This window comes from Carya illinoinensis, chromosome 16 (assembly GCF_018687715.1).
Source record: "Carya illinoinensis cultivar Pawnee chromosome 16, C.illinoinensisPawnee_v1, whole genome shotgun sequence".
In the NCBI taxonomy this organism is placed as follows: Eukaryota; Viridiplantae; Streptophyta; class Magnoliopsida; order Fagales; family Juglandaceae; genus Carya; species Carya illinoinensis.
In genome coordinates this window covers 29083559-29103734 of record NC_056767.1, presented here as the reverse complement: position 1 = coordinate 29103734, position 20176 = coordinate 29083559, and the positions used below count along the sequence as shown (strand labels likewise).

General features: G+C 35.6%; 3 protein-coding genes and 1 long non-coding RNA gene across 7 annotated transcripts; 3 read left to right on the top strand and 1 right to left on the bottom strand.

Moving 5' to 3' along the window:
* Positions 1-756: 756 nt before the first annotated feature.
* On the top strand, positions 757-6935 carry LOC122299454 (leucine aminopeptidase 1-like). The gene is made up of 10 exons (XM_043109766.1): positions 757-1144; positions 3038-3452; positions 3559-3753; positions 3969-4194; positions 4317-4443; positions 4550-4645; positions 5155-5232; positions 5616-5676; positions 6084-6271; positions 6579-6935. The coding sequence occupies exons 1-10, from the start codon at positions 923-925 to the stop codon at positions 6705-6707; spliced, it is 1737 nt and encodes a 578-aa protein (XP_042965700.1). The 5' UTR covers positions 757-922; the 3' UTR covers positions 6708-6935.
* Positions 6936-7756: 821 nt separating this feature from the next.
* On the top strand, positions 7757-12046 carry LOC122299832. Of its 4 annotated transcripts, none has more exons than XM_043110292.1 (7): positions 7757-8710; positions 8999-9040; positions 9944-10001; positions 10096-10197; positions 10303-10517; positions 11427-11521; positions 11596-12046. In XM_043110292.1, exons 1-7 carry the CDS (start codon positions 8535-8537, stop codon positions 11847-11849), a joined length of 942 nt encoding a protein of 313 aa, XP_042966226.1. In that variant the 5' UTR covers positions 7757-8534; the 3' UTR covers positions 11850-12046. The 4 variants fall into 4 exon arrangements, with proteins under 4 accessions (XP_042966226.1, XP_042966228.1, XP_042966229.1 ...); XM_043110295.1 differs by having other exon boundaries at positions 7762-8676; XM_043110293.1 differs by having other exon boundaries at positions 7769-8676; positions 9919-10001.
* On the bottom strand, positions 10684-11127 carry LOC122299834. Its single transcript, XR_006239779.1, has 3 exons — positions 10998-11127; positions 10870-10967; positions 10684-10829 (listed from the first exon to the last, which is right to left on the bottom strand). It is a non-coding gene; the product is annotated as an uncharacterized LOC122299834 (long non-coding RNA).
* Positions 12047-15665: 3619 nt separating the features above from the next.
* LOC122299417 (transmembrane 9 superfamily member 8-like) lies at positions 15666-19621 on the top strand. The gene is made up of 7 exons (XM_043109683.1): positions 15666-15904; positions 16961-17125; positions 17217-17326; positions 17436-17544; positions 17648-17760; positions 17870-18023; positions 18120-19621. The coding sequence occupies exons 1-7, from the start codon at positions 15791-15793 to the stop codon at positions 19275-19277; spliced, it is 1923 nt and encodes a 640-aa protein (XP_042965617.1). The 5' UTR covers positions 15666-15790; the 3' UTR covers positions 19278-19621.
* Positions 19622-20176: the final 555 nt, after the last annotated feature.

Sequence of the window (20176 nt, the reverse complement as noted above, 5' to 3'; positions counted from 1 at the left end):
GACAATGTAAAAAAGTGTAGACTCATGTATTGTACGTGCTATTTCTTCTTAATCAAACTCAATTTAGCTTAAAAATAAAATTGTATAAGGTCTATATCATGAGTAAAATATATTTATGGAGACTGCCACAGTCATAAAAGATTATATAAAAGTAATCTCACAAAATAATGTAGCTTATTAATATAATTCGTTAGATATACTCGTAAAAGTAACTTTATAATATGATTATAAATTAGAAAAATTATACTCATTATTATTTTCTCATTATCCTCTTACCATCTTATGATGTGACATTAAATAATAAATTTATAAATAAAACATAATAAATAGTTTCCAATCATTTAATACTACATCATGAGATAATAAGAGAATGATGAGTATTATTACTCTATAAATTATATTAAGTTACGTCAATTTATAGAATTAATTTTATATAATCATTGACTAAAATATTTTTGTAAAAATTAATTGCCACCACTGCCATTAAAGGGAGAAAATTGAGACTTAGGCCTGGATTGGTTAACTAAAATTAAATAATTTCATCTTATTTAATTATTATAACTTTTTAAAATTTCTATATAAAATATAATAAATAATTTAACTTTTTAAATCATAATATAAAATTAATATTAAAAAATTATATTATAATAATATTTTATTAATTATTATTTAAAATATTTCATTTTATCTTATCTAAACGGTATAATCAAACGTTACCTTGTATCCAAGGAGGAACTTCCAAAGCTTTGGAATGAGATTTTCAAGAAGGAAGGAGGACACGCGCCATTGGCAGGTGTTCCATTCTATCCGCTTGTGGCTTGGTGATGCTAACGCACACGCCCCATCATCTTCGGTCCCTCGCGCAACTCAAAAGTCTCTTTGAGGTTTCACTATAAATAGATAGAGGCTCACCCACCTCAAAATGGCCGCCATTGTTGTTTCTTGGGCCTCCACAGTACTTCTTTTTGCTTCGTCTTCTCGCTCTTCTCCGTCCTTGGTTTTCAGAAAGCTACAGTCTTCCGCTTCACTTCGAGTTTCTTTCGCGGTCTCGCCCTTTTGCTCTCGCAGAGGCAGCCTCATGGCTCACACTCTCGCCCGGGCAACTCTTGGTCTCACTTTGCCCGCTAACATCGAACCCCCCAAGGTCTCTCTCTCTCTCTCTCTCTCTCTCTCTCTCTCTCTCTCTCTTACTCTCTTGCCCACACTCTGAACGCCTTGTGTTTTTTCCACTGTATTTAGTAGTTTTGCCTTTTGATTGATTGTTGTTGGCTAACATGTGTGGGTAGTTGAGTTATTATTGATGTGTTTCTGAGTCTGAAACCAGTGGGATTTGCACTGTATGTGCTCGCTCCGTAAGTTCAAGAATCTTTATAGACTATAAGGCTAACGTTTGAAAGGGTCGGATCTTTGTTTTCGGGGTTCCGTCTGCCTCTTTGAATCCACATTTTTTTCTTTAAAGCGTGGGATAGAATCACGGTTTTTTTTTTTTTTTTTTTTTTTTATAAAAAAATTGATGATCTGAAATCAGTGAATGATTGGTTTCTTAGAGCACTCCCAATGGTCTTTATCCTATCCTTTAAAATACATCACCAAAATTGATTTTTTCTATTTTACACTTTTACAATATTACATCAGCTCTTCTATTTTTTCTTCGTATCATTTAAATATTATACTTTTTAATATTTTTTTATTCATTTCAAATATTTTCTCAACTCTGCTCTATCTTTTTGGTACGGCTTGATTTCAGGATTATGTTTTTAGGCCAGGTTGAAAGTTTGTTCCTTGAATCTGGAAAGCTAGATTCTTTTCATCCAAGATAATTTAAATCAAATAGTGAGAATATCAGCTGATTATCAAATCAGGATCAACTTTATGAAAGAAAGCACTGAAACATCAATTGATTATCCAATACTGCAAAAAGCTTGCAAGAAAGGTTTCCAGTCATGAACTGGAACATCCCCCTGCTAGCTTTAGGCGTGAACAAATTCAGTAGTGATTAATACATTTGCATACATCACTTTTTGAACATTTCCTCCTATGGAAGTCATAGAAATTCACCAAAAAAAAAAAAAAAAAAAAAAACCCTCACAGAAATCCACAAATCAAACACAGAAATTCCCAATTCCAAACATGAAAATTGGGACAATTTATGCTCAATGTGTCATGGTACAAAATATAACACATCAGATCCACATATACCAGTAGAGAACACAGAAATAGTCCAGCAAAAAACAAACCAGAACTTGAAATAGGAGGGCAGATTACATTACCTGATACGACCTTGTTTGAGGCCCCGTTGCGGTACTTGAATGAGACCTAAGCCGTTTATGGGCAAACTTTGGGAGAGAGGGTCGACAGTTGTAGATGCGAAAACTGGTGGATTTCGTTTGTTTCCTCGCGGTTAGCACATTGAATATATAGGCGAATGGGGGTATAACAGATAAAGGGATGTATCTGTGGTTTCAAAATTCACAGGACCCTCCTAAAGAAATCACACCTCTCAATTCTCGGTCAAGCTAAACCCACGTGAATTTGCAGATGTACCTACAGATAAAGGGCAGAAGATCATCACCTTCAATAGGATAGTTTCGCACGGTAGAGAGATTGAGAGAGAAGAGGTTGAACCATACCCAAAACCCACGTACTCGGAATAGGAGTTGTGACGGGGATAGATGGAAGATGAGCAGAAGGCACCTGTGAGGAAGGGAAGATGCGCGAAATAAATAGATGAGATGGTAGGGGAGGGGAAAGTAGATGATAGAGAAATGATTAAAAAAATATTTACAATTGTGAATAGTTACCGCTAGATGTAGCGGTAACACTGTAGCTAATTGGAAAATACAGATGAAATAGATCATCCGTTGGAATCCACTTTTAGACTATTTTCTTCAAATTATACAGAAACGAGGGCTTTACATAAGCCGTTGGGAGTGCTGTTAGAATGGGCTTTTCATTTGTTTATATTTGTGATAAACTCGTTTTAGGCACATAATTTGGTTGGATATTAGGGACTTGATTCTGTGAAAATTCCTGGCAGGTCTCATTTGCTGCGACAGAGATTGATGTGACAGAATGGAAGGGAGACATACTTGCAGTGGGTGTGACAGAGAAAGACATGGTGAAGGATGATAACTCGAAGTTTGAGAATTCAATTTTGAAGAAGCTCGATTCTCAGTTGGGTGGTTTGTTGGCTGACGCCTCTTTGGAGGAGGATTTTACAGGAAAGGCTGGCCAGTCAACAGTTCTTAGGCTTCCGGGTCTTGGCTCAAAGAGGGTCGGATTGATTGGTCTTGGACAGTCTGCTTCAACTACGGCTGCTTTTCAGGGTCTTGGTGAGGCTGTTGCAGCTGCAGCCAAGGCTGCTCGAGCAAGTGATGTTGCTATCGTGCTGGCCTCTTCCGAGGGCCTCTCTGCTGAATTGAAACTTGGCACAGCTTCGGCAATTGCATCTGGTACTAATTTTATGATGTAGTGATTGACTATTCACAATGCCCCTAGGTTATGTATATTTGTGGTAATATTTTTCTGTACTTGATGGAATGGTTTGAATTGTCATAGGAACTGTGCTTGGGTTATATGAAGATAATAGATATAAATCAGAGTCAAAGAAACCTACTCTCAAGTCTGTGGATATCCTTGGCCTTGGAACTGGACCTGAACTGGAAAAGAAGCTCAAGTATGCGGAAGATGTTTCTTCTGCAGTAATTTTTGGGCGGGAACTTGTGAATTCACCAGCGAATGTCCTCACCCCTGGTTCGTATCACTTTCACTTCTGAATGATATCTCATTGCAATACCCTGCAGTAATTTGTTAGATAGTTCTTGATTGTCTTATTCATATAATGCATTAATGAGTATGAAGTTAGAAAAAATTTTCTGTCTGCTAGCATTTTGTTTCATCTGTTTGTGTTTATGAGAAAATGATTTGATCCTTGGTATTAATTGTATTCCATGACTTTATTACTTCAGCGGTACTAGCTGAAGAGGCTTCAAAGATTGCTTCCTTGTACAGTGATGTTCTTTCTGCTACAATTTTAAATGCTGAGCAATGCAAAGAATTGAAGATGGGGTCATATCTGGCTGTAGCTGCTGCCTCTGCAAATCCCCCTCACTTTATACATTTATGTTACAAACCTCCAAGTGGATCTTCCAAAGTCAAGTTGGCCTTAGTAGGAAAAGGCTTGACCTTTGACAGGTGAATATATGAGTTTTGAAGGAGAAGTTGACAGACTATATCTTATGTGCTATTTTGCTTTAATTTTTCTGGGTCTCAGTTCATAGGAGCTGTTTGAGTTTTTATCCTTTTATGTTTCTTAGTGGTGGCTACAACATAAAAACAGGACCTGGCTGTTCCATTGAGCTCATGAAATTTGATATGGGGGGTTCAGCAGCAGTTCTAGGTGCGGCAAAAGCTATTGGTCAAATTAAACCTCCTGGTGTGGAGGTCAGAATTTTGATTTTTCAGCTCTCTTAATTTTTGTTCTGTTTTTGAGACTTTGATCAGTAGAATCTAGTAGCCTAATATTAGAGTAAATTCCTCGTCTATGCAGGTTCATTTCATTGTGGCAGCTTGTGAGAATATGATAAGTGGAACTGGAATGAGGCCTGGAGACATTGTTACCGCATCAAATGGAAAGACCATTGAGGTATAGGTTCTCTGGTTTGTGAAGAGAACATGCAGTAACCAACTTATGAGAGGTTTCATTCTTATACTGACAAAATAATGAGAGGTTCATTCTCACTGGATTGCATCAGGTTTTAAAATTGTTTTTATTCAAGGGTTCAAGGAGTCAAGCATTTCACAGATTGAAAGAAAAACTTCATCTTGAAGTCATTTTTTCATTATTGTATCAGGTCCTATTGGGTAATGAATGAGTAGTAGACCTGGGTCGAACTCAATTGGGTTCATAATGGAAGTATCTAGAACTCATTAAAATGATGATAAATTATCCAGGCTGTGTTTGTATATTCCGTGTAATTTTTGTTGGCCCCATTGGTTTCTTCGTAGCATATTCAAAGTTTTCAAGAAACCTGAACTTGTGATGGCTGCCATAATTTTCTAAATAGTCTTAGTTGTGGTGATGATTTGATTTTCATATGATATGTTTTTGCATCCATATCATATCTTTAAACTGATATTCAATCTCTAATGCAGGTTAATAACACAGATGCTGAGGGTAGGCTTACCCTGGCAGATGCTTTGCTATATGCTTGTGACCAAGGTGTTGACAAGGTAATACTTACATCTGCCGTTGGTACTTCTAAGAATCATGATATATCTAGCATATTATTTGCATGATTCAAAATGATGTAACTTGGCACAAATTTTTTTGAACTTCTAGTTGTTTGATGTTTGATAGGGATGCTCTCATCCCATTTCACTGTGTAAAGGATCTGCTTCACAACATGTTCATTGTTTATGGGGTCTTGAGTGATTGTGTTATATCTGTAACCTGTTAAAATTCTTATTGAGGTGTACATGCCATAGTGGAGCTGTGTCCAGAAATACAGGACGTCCCTCACCTTGTTCTTCTAGCTTTGTTCTCAAAGAGTTCCAATCTTGTTAAGATGTTTGTTTTGGGTTTAGTGCTCACACTACCATTAATTTTTCTGCAGATAGTTGACCTGGCAACCTTAACTGGGGCTTGCATAGTCGCTCTTGGCCCTTCAATTGCAGGTATCAACATATTCTCGTAATCATGACAAGTAAAATGTATCTGAGTTTTATGTAGTGCTGGGATTTGAGTTCTGAGAACCACTCTATTTTATAATAAACAAATAAGAAGGGGGGAAGAGCACACTGGTTTTGAAAATTTACTTTGTTGCTTGTCAGAAATAGTGATATATTGGCAGTTCTGAATAATGTCATGGAATTCTGTTGAAACACCTTGGGTTATGTTTGCAATTTGTTTACCACTATTAAAATGGTGGCTTTTTACTAGCTGCATTTTCATTCTTTCATGTATATGCTGAATTCTTTCTTCTTCTTCTTCTTCTTCTTCTTCATTTTTTTTTTTTTTTTTTTTTTTTTAAGTATGTATCTGCTGAGTTAATTGCTGATATGGCAAACCTTTTCTTTTATAGGTGTCTTTACGCCCAGTGATGACTTGGCCAAGGAGGTATTTGCAGCTTCAGAGGTCAGTGGGGAGAAACTTTGGAGAATGCCAATGGAGGAAAGTTATTGGGAGTCGATGAAATCAGGAGTAGCTGATATGGTCAACACTGGTGGTCGTCAAGGTGGTGCTATCACTGCAGCTCTCTTCTTGAAACAGGTAAATTTGGTCGTTTTTCATTATAAATTATTAAATGTTTTCTGCTCTATACATGTTCAGAGATTTGTTGTGATAGCAATCATGGGATTTTATTTTTTTGGGGGGGGTGGGGTGGCTTCTCTTCTCCATCTGCTCTTTTTTTAATCTTATTTTTCCCTTTGAGAAAAAAGGGGGAAAGGGGGTGTTAGAGTTGGATCTTTTGACATCCCCATGCTATTTTCCGTCTTTACTTTGACTGACTTTTAAGCAAAGTTCTTTTCAATAGCATCTGCTTTAGGTTTCTAAAACCTGTGTTGTGCTTTTGCAGTTTGTTGATGAAAAGGTTAAGTGGATGCACATAGACATCGCTGGCCCAGCTTGGAACGAGAAGAAACGTACTGCAACAGGCTTTGGCATTTCTACTCTGGTAGAGTGGGTTTTGAAGAACTCTTCTTAGATACGGAGTTGGTTCGAAGCATACTGTTGGGATCTCTTTCACATCAGCCAAGCATGAGGGAGGAAACAGATACATCTTGGTAGGTTTTTCAATGATGAGATCAGTTGAGTGAATAAAACATGTTGGAGATTTGAGAAGTGATGAGCCGAGGGCATTGTCTTGTTTGGGTAAACTATTTGATTTTCAACTCGAACAGTCTCTTTGAATGTCTATCGGTCTTTATAGTTATTTCTTGATTTTCTTTCTCCGTCACTCTGGGAGTGTTTTTCTGTGTATTAGGGGAGCCTCAATAGGTCTTGCTAACATATGAGTACACTTATGTCCATTTGCCTTCATTCTTGTTCATCGAAAACAAGAAGTGCTTGAGGCTGGTAGACAATAAAGAAAAGGATAATAATAGGCTTACTACCCAGTGTTTTTGGTACCGTACTGTACCGGCCGGTACATTCCGTACCGGTCACCAGGCCGGTACAGGTAAGGTACCTGTTTCGTACCGGCTGAAATACTAGCCGTACTGGCCGGTACCGGCCGTATCGGCCTGTATTTCGGCCTGTACTGGTCTGCGTACCGGCCTGTACCGGCCGGTATTTCGGTAATTCGGCCTTCATGTTTTTTTTATTTCATTTTTTTAAGTGATAATCTTATTTTTTTATCCCAATTCATATTAGACTATTTATAATTTATATATACATGTGTATTTATATATAATTTATTCATATATAGATTATTATTTTGAAATATAATTTATATATATATTTATATATATAATTTATTTATATATCGACTATTCCGAAACGGTACACGAAACGGTACCGGTATCGAAATATTTCGTTTCAGTGCCTTGACCGGTACACCATCCGGTACGGTATTCAAAATATTGTTACTACCCTTTTATTGGTCGGGTTGGGAATTTTAAAACTTTGCAAAACTGGTACACTGAAAAAAAAAAAAAAAAAAAAAACTTTCAAGTAGGGCACCGACATTTTATTTCTAAAAAGGAAAATTTCCTTGATATAACAAGTCATTACCAAGGATGGTTTCTAAACAAAGTGGGGTTCACTCCAACGATTATTCTCAGATTACTCTATGATGGTGGCAATAAGAACATGAATAATCCTCATGTGGGTTTGTGTTTATGTTTTCAGCCTTGTCAAGTAATTAAGAGAAGGAGATGAATGGATGGAGTTAGTAAGTGCAAATGTTAATTCCAAAAGGAAATAAAAATAATTTTCAATCATATTCGATTCTCGGCCAAAATAGGCAGAAAAAAGAGATTCATATCATTTGGCTAGAGGGATGATTTATAAATCAGACGTGTCTCAGTTGCACTGTCTAGACCTTTCGTAATACAGGTGATTTGATGTCATACCTGCATTTTATCAGATATTATTTTGACAATAATGTATCTTATAAACAAAACCATTTGACACTCTTAACACCGTGATCTCGTACTGTAAGTTTTGCAGTTCAATGATCTCGTACAGAAAACCCAAGCGGATTTTTAATTTTGTCTGAAACTGTAAAACGGAGCAATAACTAATGAGCCTTGTCTTGACACGGGCTTCTAGGGGTCCACATATTTGACCTCGCATGTGCACAGTCAAAACCCGAGAAGTAGACGAGTTGTTTCAGTTCAGACATGATTGAGGTTTGAATGTCTCTCTCGACTCTCACTTCAAAATCGTACTGTGCATCAGTGAATCTCCCGTTCGAGTCCGCAAGAAACGATGAGTAAAGTTGCTCACTTTATTCTGTGCAACATTATTTGAATTAAGATCATGTAGGGAAAAGAAAGGATAGAGAGAAATAGAAAGATTAGTAAAAAGCATGAGTGTTTCTATAACAGTGATGACCTTCAACCTCCATGAAGATCAGCCACCAGACAGTCCTAATTCATGGGAAAAGAGGAGGGATTTGTGTATCAGCGTCATCACCAGCTACTCCCCAGTGATCCTCTGTACCCAACAAGGTCCCTCTTCCTCTCCATACTCGCGCCTGTACATGTATGTTTGTGTCTCTGCGTGCATGTCTGAGGGTCTTATTGCCTGAAATGGTTGGTCTGGCTCTTCATCGATTGGTGGTTTGGATGTGGGTTTTTGTTTCTTTAGCGTGGAGTTGGGTTTTACTTTTGAAATTGATGCTTTAGGTTGAAGGATTCCTACTTTGTTCTTCTTACTTTAGTTGTCGTACTTCTTTTGAAGCATGGATTAGATTTAAGTAAAATTATTTCTTTGGGTTTGGCTTTTCTTCCTTCTATGTCATTTCTTTTTTGATTTTCTGTCTTGGTTCAGGAGTAAAATCCCAGTTGGATTATCTTCAGCAGGGCTTGCCAGGTAACTTTTATTTTATTTTTTCAGGAGTTAATTGATAAAAAACTTATGAACTTAGCTCGAAAATCAAAGAAGCTAGCTTTGAAACTTTTGTAATGATATAAAATAAGAACAGCTTTTGGAACTTGTATTAATTTGGTACATTATGTGCTGGTGGATCTTGTATATTTTGTTACTTGTATCGAATATAAAGCATTTCAATGTGGTTCCCGACCAGCTAACATCTGAGATGATCTGATTGCATTGATCTTATATATGCTATGCCTTTGCATATCACTTCAGCTGGAGACAGATCCTATATCATTTCCAGCCAGTTGTTGATTCTGACAGAAAGATTATTAATCAAGGCTAAATATGGATCTAGGGTGTTCATGTGAAGTGCATTCAATACCTGCCATATACATACACAAATATAGTGCCATATACATGCACAAGTATAGACACGCATGTGTATGCATATGTACAGTTGTATTTACATACATATAAATAAATTTACAGATTTCTGGCTATGTCACATTGTGAAACCCAATAGACGAACTGTACATGCCGGACCATAGATATTTCATGCACCCATCAATAGATTCAACAAGTTTAGTGAGTGTTTTATGTGATTCAAGAGAGGTTTCTTATAATAAATGGCTTATTGAGGCCTCAAAGTCATTCTTCTCTGTGGTTCACTAGAAAATATTGAAGTGCTGATTCTTTCCTCCTTTGTGTTTCTTCCTATTTTGTTTACTTATTAACTTGGGTACAATAAAAGAAACGTACTGATATTATATTCATGTAATATCTGATCTATCCTTACTGCTATCATCCTATATTGGAATGTCAGCTGGTAATTAGACTTTTTTTCCCCTTCTTGCTTTCATATTATCTACTAGGTTATGATCATTTTGGAATATCTAGGAAAGGATCACAAGACACTTCAGATGAACACTGCACCATCTTCTATGATAAGGAGAAGGTACAAGATTGATTCCTTTTTCCTGTATCACATAGCTTTTTAACTCTTGTTTTTCAGCAAAGTTAGGTGTTACTTCACTCTTTTATTAATGAAGGTAGAGCTGGTAGAAGGTGGAACTTTCTGGTTGTCAGAGTCGCCTTCTGTCCCCGGAAGCATGTCATGGGGTTCTGTTGTTCCATGTATTGCAACATGGGTGATATCCTTATAAGTTTACTTTATCTTAATTGAACTGCCTTTAACTTAATGTTTAATTTTTCTATACAAGAGGATTGTTTATTTGCTTCTTTGACATAATGCCCACACATTCCAACTGAAAGGAGTCGAGCCACCGGGCTTTTCCTTCCAGATAGTCAATACAAATATAGATGAGAACAGCCCTCGTGCCCGTAGACGAAGTGCTTTACTCACATGGCAGCACATTGCATCCCTACCTCCTAGCTTATCGGTTGTATACTGTGGCGGCTTCAATACACAAAAGGAATCAACTACAGGGCGTTTTCTACTTGGGAGATCAAGGTAGCCATTGACATATAAATGTCCAGATGCTTTATCCTGCCATGTTTCATGTTTTTTTCACATTACCTACATGCTATGCTCATCAACATATTTTGAGTTTTGGATCTTCTGTGTTGCAAATTAAACTATGAATATTGATAAAATAAGTAGAAAGTCGGATTTGCGGAAAACAAAATTGAGGAAAAGATTCAATTTTCTCGTTACTTCCATGTTTGGAATACAAATGCTTCTGTTTCGCCAGTGGAGGTGGGAGGTGGGGGGATAAAGAAACAGTAACTTTTTCCTGGAAGGACCATAACCTTTTATTTTCACCTGGGCAGTCACTTTTTTTTTTTTTTTGGATAAACAACACCTGGGCAGTCACTTTAAATGTTGAATATGGCATTACTTCTCTCATCCATTCAGTATAATGTTACTTGAATAACAGTACCCTGAAGTGAATATGGTTACCTTTTTTTTTTTTATTTGAAATATGGTTACCTTTTTTTAAGCAGAAGGAAGTATGATCAGATGAATACAATCAATCCTATTCATGACACATCATTTGGGATCATTAATATTATTCTTCTTTCCAATTTGGTGTTCTGCTAATAGATAGGGGGATTCTTGGTTCTTTAACGGCTAAGCTACAACAACCTTGTTCTGCCATCCAGCTTGCTATCGACGAAGGTTTCACATATGGACAGAAGTTCACTTTGTTTGCTGTCCCATTTATGATAGACTATAAAAGGATTCTTTCATGATAAGTTGGTAATTTTCATTCTCTTTAAAAGTAAGAATTAGAAATTAGTGAAAAGAACCCCCTAGGACCAATCCTTCCTTTGTTATCATTTATTGCAAAATGTTTGTATTAGTCTTTTCCTGTGAAGGAATAAACTGTATTACTTTCGGCTTTTCTCTTCCCTGCAGAGAGCATGGTGTAGTGGGGGATATGAGGGATGTATGGCCCAATGCCCGTGTGAGAAAAAATGTCTCTCTCATACGCACTTACCATGGATTCAAAGGTATCACATTGCTCTATTTGTACTTGGACATATTTTTGGCCATGGCCCCCATTTGATAGTATTTGTGCTTTCAGGTAACAAGCAAGGAGCTGTTGAATACCTCAAACTGATTTTTAGAGCTCTTTGCCTTTGCTGGGATCGCCAAACTCAGGATCTACACGTAGATTGGATTCTCTTCAGGGGTAGATCTCTAATTCCTGTTTCTTGTGAAGTGGTGAATGATAACATTGATGGGTACTATCCATCCTCGCACTATCCCATATTTTCCGAGTTCATGCTTCCTCGTAGTGTGAGAATGCTTGAACAACCTACTCAAGAGGAAAATTAAATGCTATCCGATTTGAATCCCTATCTCCTCCTAGAGTGCTAATGGCACGATGATGCTTGCAATGATCAGATAGCTATTTTGATCATATTTGGTGTGGTTGTGTAATTATGTAAATATTTTAACTTACTTTTGGGGCGCTCTGGAAATCATGTATGGATATAATTTCATATGAATGTCTTAAAAGAGAAATTTGGTACGCATGTAGATCCCTCTCTCTCTTTCTCTCTCTCTCTGAAATTTAAGACTTTGACTCTTGTATTGTAGCTAGGGGTGTAAGAAAAAACCAAAAAATCGATTGATTCGGTGTAGTTTGTAAGTGGTCCAATAAAGTACCGATTTTCTTATTTTAAAAACCGGTTTAAACTTAACCGGACTGATATGTATATATATATTTATAATTTTTATATTATATATAATTTTTTGTATTATTTTATATATATTATATGCTAAATTGCTAATTAATATAATATGAAATTCTGATTTTCTTATTCAAGTATATTAATTTTATAATATAGAATTAATATAACATATGATATAACATAAAATTAATCTCATAATTTTTAATACAACATTTGATATAGCATATAAATTTTAATCTTATAGTATAAAATTAATATAACATAAAATTTTAATTTTAAATATTAACATTAATATTAAGTTATTAATATAAATATACTTTTAATATATATAATATACTTATACTATCATGTAAATAAACTAATAGTTAGTATATGTAAACATAATATTATTACTAGCATAGACTGTCCGTAAAATTGGAAAAATCGGGCCAGACTGGACAGAAATCGCAAAAATTGAAAGTTCTAATTTTAGTAATGAATTGGTTCGATATTGGTTATTAAATTTTCAAAACTAGTATATACCGATTCGATTCTAAAAGATATACAAAATCGATTGATTACACTCCCTATTTGTACCACATGTCTAAAGCTAAAACCCTTCTAAGCCCTTTATTTTCATGAAGTGGTTGAGCAAGGTAACTCAGTACCAGGTTGGTGGGTGAGAGTGAGAGGTTTCATGATTCATGTCGATGTTGAACTTCTTTTTCAATAATTTCCCCATAAGAAAACTCGCCCTCTTAAAAAATAAAGATAATATACCAATTTAGACAATTGCCGAAAGAAATATCTCTTGCTCGTGTTAATAGACTCTTTGGAAGAAAACTGTCTCCATTTTTTCATTTAGTTCTTGAACCGTTCATTCCTGGTTGTATAATCTTGTCAGTTCAGTCCTCCTAAGAACAAAAAACCCAACATAGTCACTGATTTTTAGGCGAATTAGCATGTGGTTCCTTCAGACATAGTGGTTGCCTCTTAGCAACAGATAATTCACAGTTAATGTGTAAATAAACTTAATGCAATGTACCAGAAAAAAAGAAAAAAGAAAAGGCAAATTGGAAACAAACCATAATTTTTTATTGGTGATTTGTAGCCATAGTTGTTGGTTGCAATGGCAAAATTCTGGGGTCCTCCTCGCACCTTGCAATTTTATTTATTTATTTTTTTTTCTGGTAGATTGTCACTCTCTTGCTTAGCATCACATTGTTTGGTGTATCATCACCTTCAAATTATCCATTAATATGTTAATTTCAGTACTTATTTGGAGTGTAAGAGGAGGAATGCTACAACTTAATTTGAAATTAGGTTGATTGCAAAAATTCTAAGTGCTAAAATGAACATTACAATGACTTCATAATTCATTGTAGATGACTGCAATTAATATCAATAAGGATTTTCACCTTCAAAAGGGGTCTTAAGGCCTGGTTTGAATATTGAGCTGAATTGAGAATAATTGAGTTCTTTATGAATAGTAATGAGTTAAGATGATAAAGTGAATTTTGTGGGATCCAGTTAAGATGAGTTTAAATGTATTTATGAGAAATTAAAAAATATTGTGGGTCTCACATATCAAGAGTTGTTGAGTTGAAAAATATTGTAGATCTCACGTATAAAAAAGTTTTGAGTTGAGATGAATTTAATAATTTGAGAGTTAAGTAATTTGATATTAAACTTAACTTAAAATTAAACTGAATTGAATCGAACTAAGTTCTGGCAAACTTTCAAATGAGGCCTAAATGTTTTATGAAAACTGAAAAGAACATATATGACAACAGATCCTGATTTATTTAGAAGTAGAAATGGAAATAGGGCACTTTAGTCCCCACTTCATGTTCCTTGGTTTTTATGTACTTTTGTCCTTTTATGTAAAGATAGATCTAGATTATCATTTCATTGAAAAATGGTACATCCTAAGAGGTGCATGTTCCTTTATTTGTTATATTCTTTTAGAGTGGTACTCAAAGTGACATCAGTAGGACACATTAAAACAAAATAGAATTTGGATTTTTTTTTTTTCTTGAACTTTTATTGTTAATGCATCCATACAATAGGGAACTTAGGATCTTGCTGAAATCTAGTTTAGTTGCTATCTATAAGTGCTACAAAATATCCCTAAAACCATAAAAATCCAATGTACGGACGCCTTACAAGTGATGAATTTGATGGTTATGATTGGTTAATTATGGTCATATTTCATTAATTTAGGCCACAAATGATACATGTCACCCTAATCATTAGGACACGACTGCCATGTTATAGTTGGTGTATTAGTCATTTAAGTTTCTTGTAAACATGCACCAATCTTTGTAGATCTAAATATTCCCTTTTAAATTCGACAAGATTTTCACATCTGAAATGAAAAATAAAACCTTTTTTTTCTACACGAATAGCTATTTCTACCCGAAAATTAATTTTTTTTTTCTTTTTAAAACAAGCATTTCATTAACATAAAAGGATGAAGATACATATATGCGGAGGAGGTGAGATTCCCTATTAAACACCCCACTACTGTAATTAATTACAAAAAAGAAAATAAATCGAGTTTTGGGATAAAAAATTGATCCCCACCCATTCCTCGTAAAGGAATTGTCGTCTAAATGACGGTTTTTTTACAATTTGCTATGCGAACTATGGAGCTAGAGGTGATGCTTCAAGCTAGTGGTATTGCAGTTTGTTGGCCTGAAATGTTTGAAGAAGAGATAATTGCCTAATTAATAATAACTAAACTTTAATGTTCTCTCTTCTACCATCTTAGAATATGAACAAGAATTCTAAGAGATGTTACTTTAATTTTTAAGACTCATTTTTATGTGCATTAATGTTTTTGAAGAAATTCACTTAAAAATATTGAATTATAATCATTTTTAGAAGTAAATGAACTAGACTTCAACATATTAACACACAATTAATTAAAAAATATTAATTGATTGGAGACTTAACACATCAAAATAAATTAAGTCTTACTGTATTTATTATATACTACCATTATTAAAAAAAAAAAAATTAACCTAACATTGAATCATAGTATTTTAAAACAAAAATTTTATCTACAGTCAATTTTTTATATTTTTTGTACATTCCATTAATATGATTGGCTGTCATTTTTTTATTATAAAATAATTATTTTAATTAATTACATTAATAAAATATATAAAAAATACTTAATTTCAAGTAATTGTATATATCCTAACTCATTTTAAAATTAAGTTAAAAAGTACAAATAATTCTTAATTTATTTTTTTAAAAAAAAAAAAAAGTAAAAACGTTTGACCAGATAAATAAATCATGCAGCACCTTACAACCGACATCAGGAATATTTGTTCATCTGATCTGGGCCGTGCATCAAGAAGTTTGTAAAGATCGGACGGCAGGAGGCGTGGAAGATCCAGATGCTCAGATGAACGTCTCGTAATATCACCACATTTTCTTTTTCTTCTCGTCCCTAAAAGTACAGAATATTAAACAAACGGAGATCTAAAACTTCCACAAATACCAGTGAGTGAGAGGGAGAAATAGAGAGACAGAGACAGAGTTCTAGAGAGAGAAAGCTAGGGAATTTGGTGGATCTAGATCTCTTCGGAAGCCATGGCGAGAGAACATCTCGCTCTTCACCGGTGGATCTGTCTGAGTCTATTGCTTTTCGTCCATGCTGCTCACTGCTTCTATCTCCCTGGAGTCGCTCCCCAAGATTTTCAAAATGTATGTGTTTATATATGTTCGTGTGTATGTATATGTGTGCTTGTGCTTGAATATAGCGTTGGATCTTGGATACCCTTTTTTGGATCTATGTAGACTGCAAGTTGCTTGAGTTTTTTTTTTTTTTTTTTAAAGAATATCTGGTGAAAATATATGCTTCTGTAATTGATTATTTCTTATATGATTTGTGTGAATATTTGGTGTTTGCCTTTGTTGTCAACTTAGCTACATTCATGTTAATGGATGTTCAATTGGTATGTAGATTGTTATTGCTTTCATTTCTTTGATTTTATTTCCTCATGCAATGCTGCTTCTTAAGTAAGTTAGAGCAAGTGAAGAAGGAACATTTAAATTGTATTCGAGAATGATACGATTTGGCAGTCCATGGAGAAAAATGAAATAAAAAATGGAATTAGAATTAAAAACAGGAATTCACATCAAGTGTAGTTAGATAAAAAGATCAAAATTTGAATTACTCGAACTTGACACTCAACATAAAGTTGCTTCATTTCTTGAAATAGGGATCTATAAGATCCTTTTTCTTGGGACATTCTCTTTGGAGTTTTCCAGTTCCTCTATCTGTGTAGATTTAATCAGCTTAGGTACAATTTGTATCTTGACTCCTGGGATTTATGGTGCTTCCTCTAGGTGCCCTTATCATCTCCCAAGGTTTAGCAAAAGGGGGTTCCATAAGTGTAGATAAAGCATGCTAACCTTGAAACCCCGTTATATTAATGGGAGTGAAGCTAAGATATACTTCAAGAAGCGTGAATACTCATGTATGATTACATATATTTGATAAGAAAAGTCTATAACGCATACCCAAAAGGCCGTTTTTGAGGCACTGTTGTGTCATATGAAACTGGATGCTCACTTTCACTGTTCTAATCCCACATTTGTAAATGTCTAATAGCGTATATCAGGATCAATAAATCCTCCCATAGATTTATCTTGTGCACAGCATGTGTTCTCTATTTGGTGTAATTAGTTCTGCCGTTCTAGTTTTAAATTTTATGACAAAATATTTGTAAAAAGAAATTTATGTCAAATTGGTTGCAGGGGAATGAGTTGAAGGTGAAAGTGAACAAATTGACCTCTACTAAAACTCAACTTCCTTATTCCTACTATTCTCTTCCTTATTGTCATCCGGAGAAAATAGTTGACAGTGCTGAGAATCTTGGGGAAGTTCTTCGGGGTGATCGCATTGAAAACTCTCCATATGTGGTAAGTTAGATCTTTTGGGAAATTTATTTGTCCTCTCGTTTAGTCTCTTGTGTTTGCTTGGTAAGCTGCTAAACAAATTTTTTTGTTTCAGTTTAAAATGAGAGAACCGCAGGTATGCAATATTGTATGCCGTCAAACTCTTAGTGCAAAAACTGCAAAGGAGTTCAAGGAAAAGATAGATGATGAGTATCGAGTGAATATGTAAGAAAGTAGTTTATTGGAGTTTGAATGCGAATTATAATCATATGTAGACAACAATTTGCTAACTGTATGGCATAATTTTTTTGATTGTCTTTGTTCTGTTTTCCAGGATTTTGGATAATCTTCCCCTGGTTGTACCTATAAGAAGGCCTGATCAGGAGAATTCAATAGTCTATCAGCATGGCTTCCATGTTGGTCTAAGAGGACAATATGTAGGGGTAAGTGCTCGTGCAATTACCATTTTTTTTCAATCAAGCCAAAATGTTTACTAATGTGGTTCTATAAGCAATTTTGACTTTTTCAAAATTTAATTATTTGCAGAGCAAGGAAGAAAAGCATTTTATCCACAATCACCTAGCATTTACTGTAAAGTTTCACAAAGATCCAGTGACAGAATTATCAAGGATTGTTGGATTTGAGGTCAAACCATTTAGGTTGGAGTATTTGATTCCTTTCTATGTTATTTCTAATCATTTCTGATAATTCTCCCTTAATGGTAGTTTATGCCTGTATAAAGATATTCTATTATTTTGATAAATACAGTGTCAAGCATGAATATGATGGTCAATGGAATGAGAAAAGCACCCATTTAAAAACCTGCGATCCCCAAGCAAAACGCACAGTTATCAACTCCGAATCCCCTCAAGAGGTTGAAGATAAGAAGGAAATAATATTTACATATGATGTTGAGTTTCAGGTCAGTTATCATACCTCATGAAGAAATTATTTTTTCCGCTTTCCATTGGCTTTATTATGATCTTCTCCGTATCTTGCTGCTTGTTTAATGTTGCAGGAGAGTGACGTGAAATGGGCATCTCGGTGGGATACCTATCTTCTGATGGCCGATGATCAGATTCACTGGTTTTCAATTGTTAATTCTTTGATGATTGTTCTTTTCCTCTCGGGCATGGTGGCTATGATCATGTTGCGGACTCTTTACCGTGATATCTCAAAGTACAATCAATTAGAGACCCAAGAAGAAGCCCAAGAAGAGACAGGATGGAAACTGGTGCATGGGGATGTTTTCAGGCCTCCATCAAACTCAGACTTGCTCTGCATTTATGTTGGGACAGGAGTCCAGTTTTTTGGGATGATTCTTGTGACTATGATCTTTGCTGTCCTTGGATTCCTCTCCCCCTCAAACCGAGGTGGTTTGATGACAGCCATGCTCGTAGTCTGGGTGTTTATGGGAATATTTGCTGGATACTCTTCCTCCCGTCTTTATAAGATGTTCAAGGGAACAGAATGGCAGAAAATTACTCTCAAAACAGCTGTCACGTTTCCTGCAACTGTCTTTACCGTTTTCTTCATCTTGAATGCTATAATTTGGGGCCAGAAGTCTTCTGGGGCAGTGCCATTTGGAACCATGTTTGCGCTGGTTTTCTTGTGGTTTGGCATCTCAGTTCCCCTTATTTTTGTGGGTAGTTATGTGGGTTTTAGGAAGCCTGCAATTGAGGATCCTGTGAAAACCAATAAGATCCCTAGGCAGATCCCAGAACAGGCTTGGTACATGAACCCAGCATTCTCTATCCTAATTGGAGGCATACTCCCCTTTGGTGCCGTCTTTATTGAACTCTTTTTCATCCTCACTTCGATTTGGCTGCAACAGTTTTATTACATATTTGGTTTCCTCTTCATTGTCTTTGTCATCCTTATTGTCACTTGTGCCGAGATTACAATTGTACTATGTTACTTCCAGCTGTGCAGCGAGGACTACCTTTGGTGGTGGAGGTCGTATTTGACTTCAGGTTCCTCAGCACTCTACCTTTTCCTCTATGCTGCCTTCTATTTCTTTACAAAGCTTGAGATCACAAAGCCAGTGTCTGGGATCCTGTACTTTGGCTACATGCTGATTGTCTCATATGCATTCTTCGTGCTGACTGGTACAATTGGTTTTTATGCTTGCTTCTGGTTCACAAGGCTTATCTACTCATCAGTGAAGATTGATTAATTGTCTTTCAAGTGACAATGGAGTGGCCGTTAGGTACCGGCTGAGGAAGCACAGAGTTTCACTTGGGATGTAAAATCGTGGGGAATCCTTCTGAACTTACCAGTTGGGTTCAGTTTTGAATTTTAAATCACAGAAATTGTTATTATTGGTAGTCTTCTCTATACAGGCTCTTTGGCAGTTCTAGTTCTCACGCTTCTCCCCAAACCCCACCTCTTTGTTTTTTTTTTTTTTTTTTATTTGGTTCTCATTCTGATTGTTCTGTATTAGACATTTGAGGGTGTTGTTAAGCAAGCCCCAGTCCAAAATGCTTATTTTCTAATGAAGAAGGAATTATTTTGTGTCAATGCTGCTGATTGTTTCCTTCTTGTTTTGCCATCCCTTCCCACTGGATCCCTTCACAATATTGTGGTCCATATTTACTGGCATCAACACGTTTTTTAGTTTTTGCTTTACTTTGGAGCCAAATGATATAACTGCAAAGTAGTTAGAAGTTTATTCAGTTCAACCTCACAAGCCTTGGCGCTGGATGTGTAATAACCATGGAATTGGCGGATTGATCGCAATTCACAATCCTTATTCGTGACATGAGTAGGATCTCCATCATTTGCGCGCAGACTCTGTTTGTGCAAAAAATGTAGGAATCTTTGAAACAAATCATGAGCGCTCAGAGTTTTCACATGTATAAAGATCAATAACTTGCTGAGACTCAGAGGCTCGCCACACACTGCCCAACCAACAACGTTTTCCTCGAAAGTTTCTTAGCTTGTTGCCACTTGCCACTCCTTCCATGTTTAATCAAAATATTTCATTCAGCTTTATCTTTGCATGCCTCTAATTCATTTTAATCATGGGATATGGAAAAGGGAAAACTTGGTGACAATTATTTCTGCAACAGTATC

Excerpts from the sequence above, each read along its gene's own strand:
- LOC122299454 (XM_043109766.1), top strand. The coding sequence starts at position 923 with ATGGCCGCCATTGTTGTTTCTTGGGCCTCCACAGTACTTCTTTTTGCT. Across the intron at positions 4,195-4,316 it reads AAAGGCTTGACCTTTGACAG|TGGTGGCTACAACATAAAAA; the intron begins GTGAATATATGA and ends TATGTTTCTTAG. Across the intron at positions 5,233-5,615 it reads GTGACCAAGGTGTTGACAAG|ATAGTTGACCTGGCAACCTT; the intron begins GTAATACTTACA and ends ATTTTTCTGCAG.
- LOC122299832 (XM_043110292.1), top strand. The coding sequence starts at position 8,535 with ATGAGTGTTTCTATAACAGTGATGACCTTCAACCTCCATGAAGATCAG. Across the intron at positions 9,041-9,943 it reads TCTTCAGCAGGGCTTGCCAG|GAAAGGATCACAAGACACTT; the intron begins GTAACTTTTATT and ends TGGAATATCTAG. Across the intron at positions 10,518-11,426 it reads TTTCTACTTGGGAGATCAAG|AGAGCATGGTGTAGTGGGGG; the intron begins GTAGCCATTGAC and ends TCTTCCCTGCAG.
- LOC122299417 (XM_043109683.1), top strand. The coding sequence starts at position 15,791 with ATGGCGAGAGAACATCTCGCTCTTCACCGGTGGATCTGTCTGAGTCTA. Across the intron at positions 15,905-16,960 it reads CTCCCCAAGATTTTCAAAAT|GGGAATGAGTTGAAGGTGAA; the intron begins GTATGTGTTTAT and ends AATTGGTTGCAG. Across the intron at positions 17,545-17,647 it reads TAAGAGGACAATATGTAGGG|AGCAAGGAAGAAAAGCATTT; the intron begins GTAAGTGCTCGT and ends AATTATTTGCAG.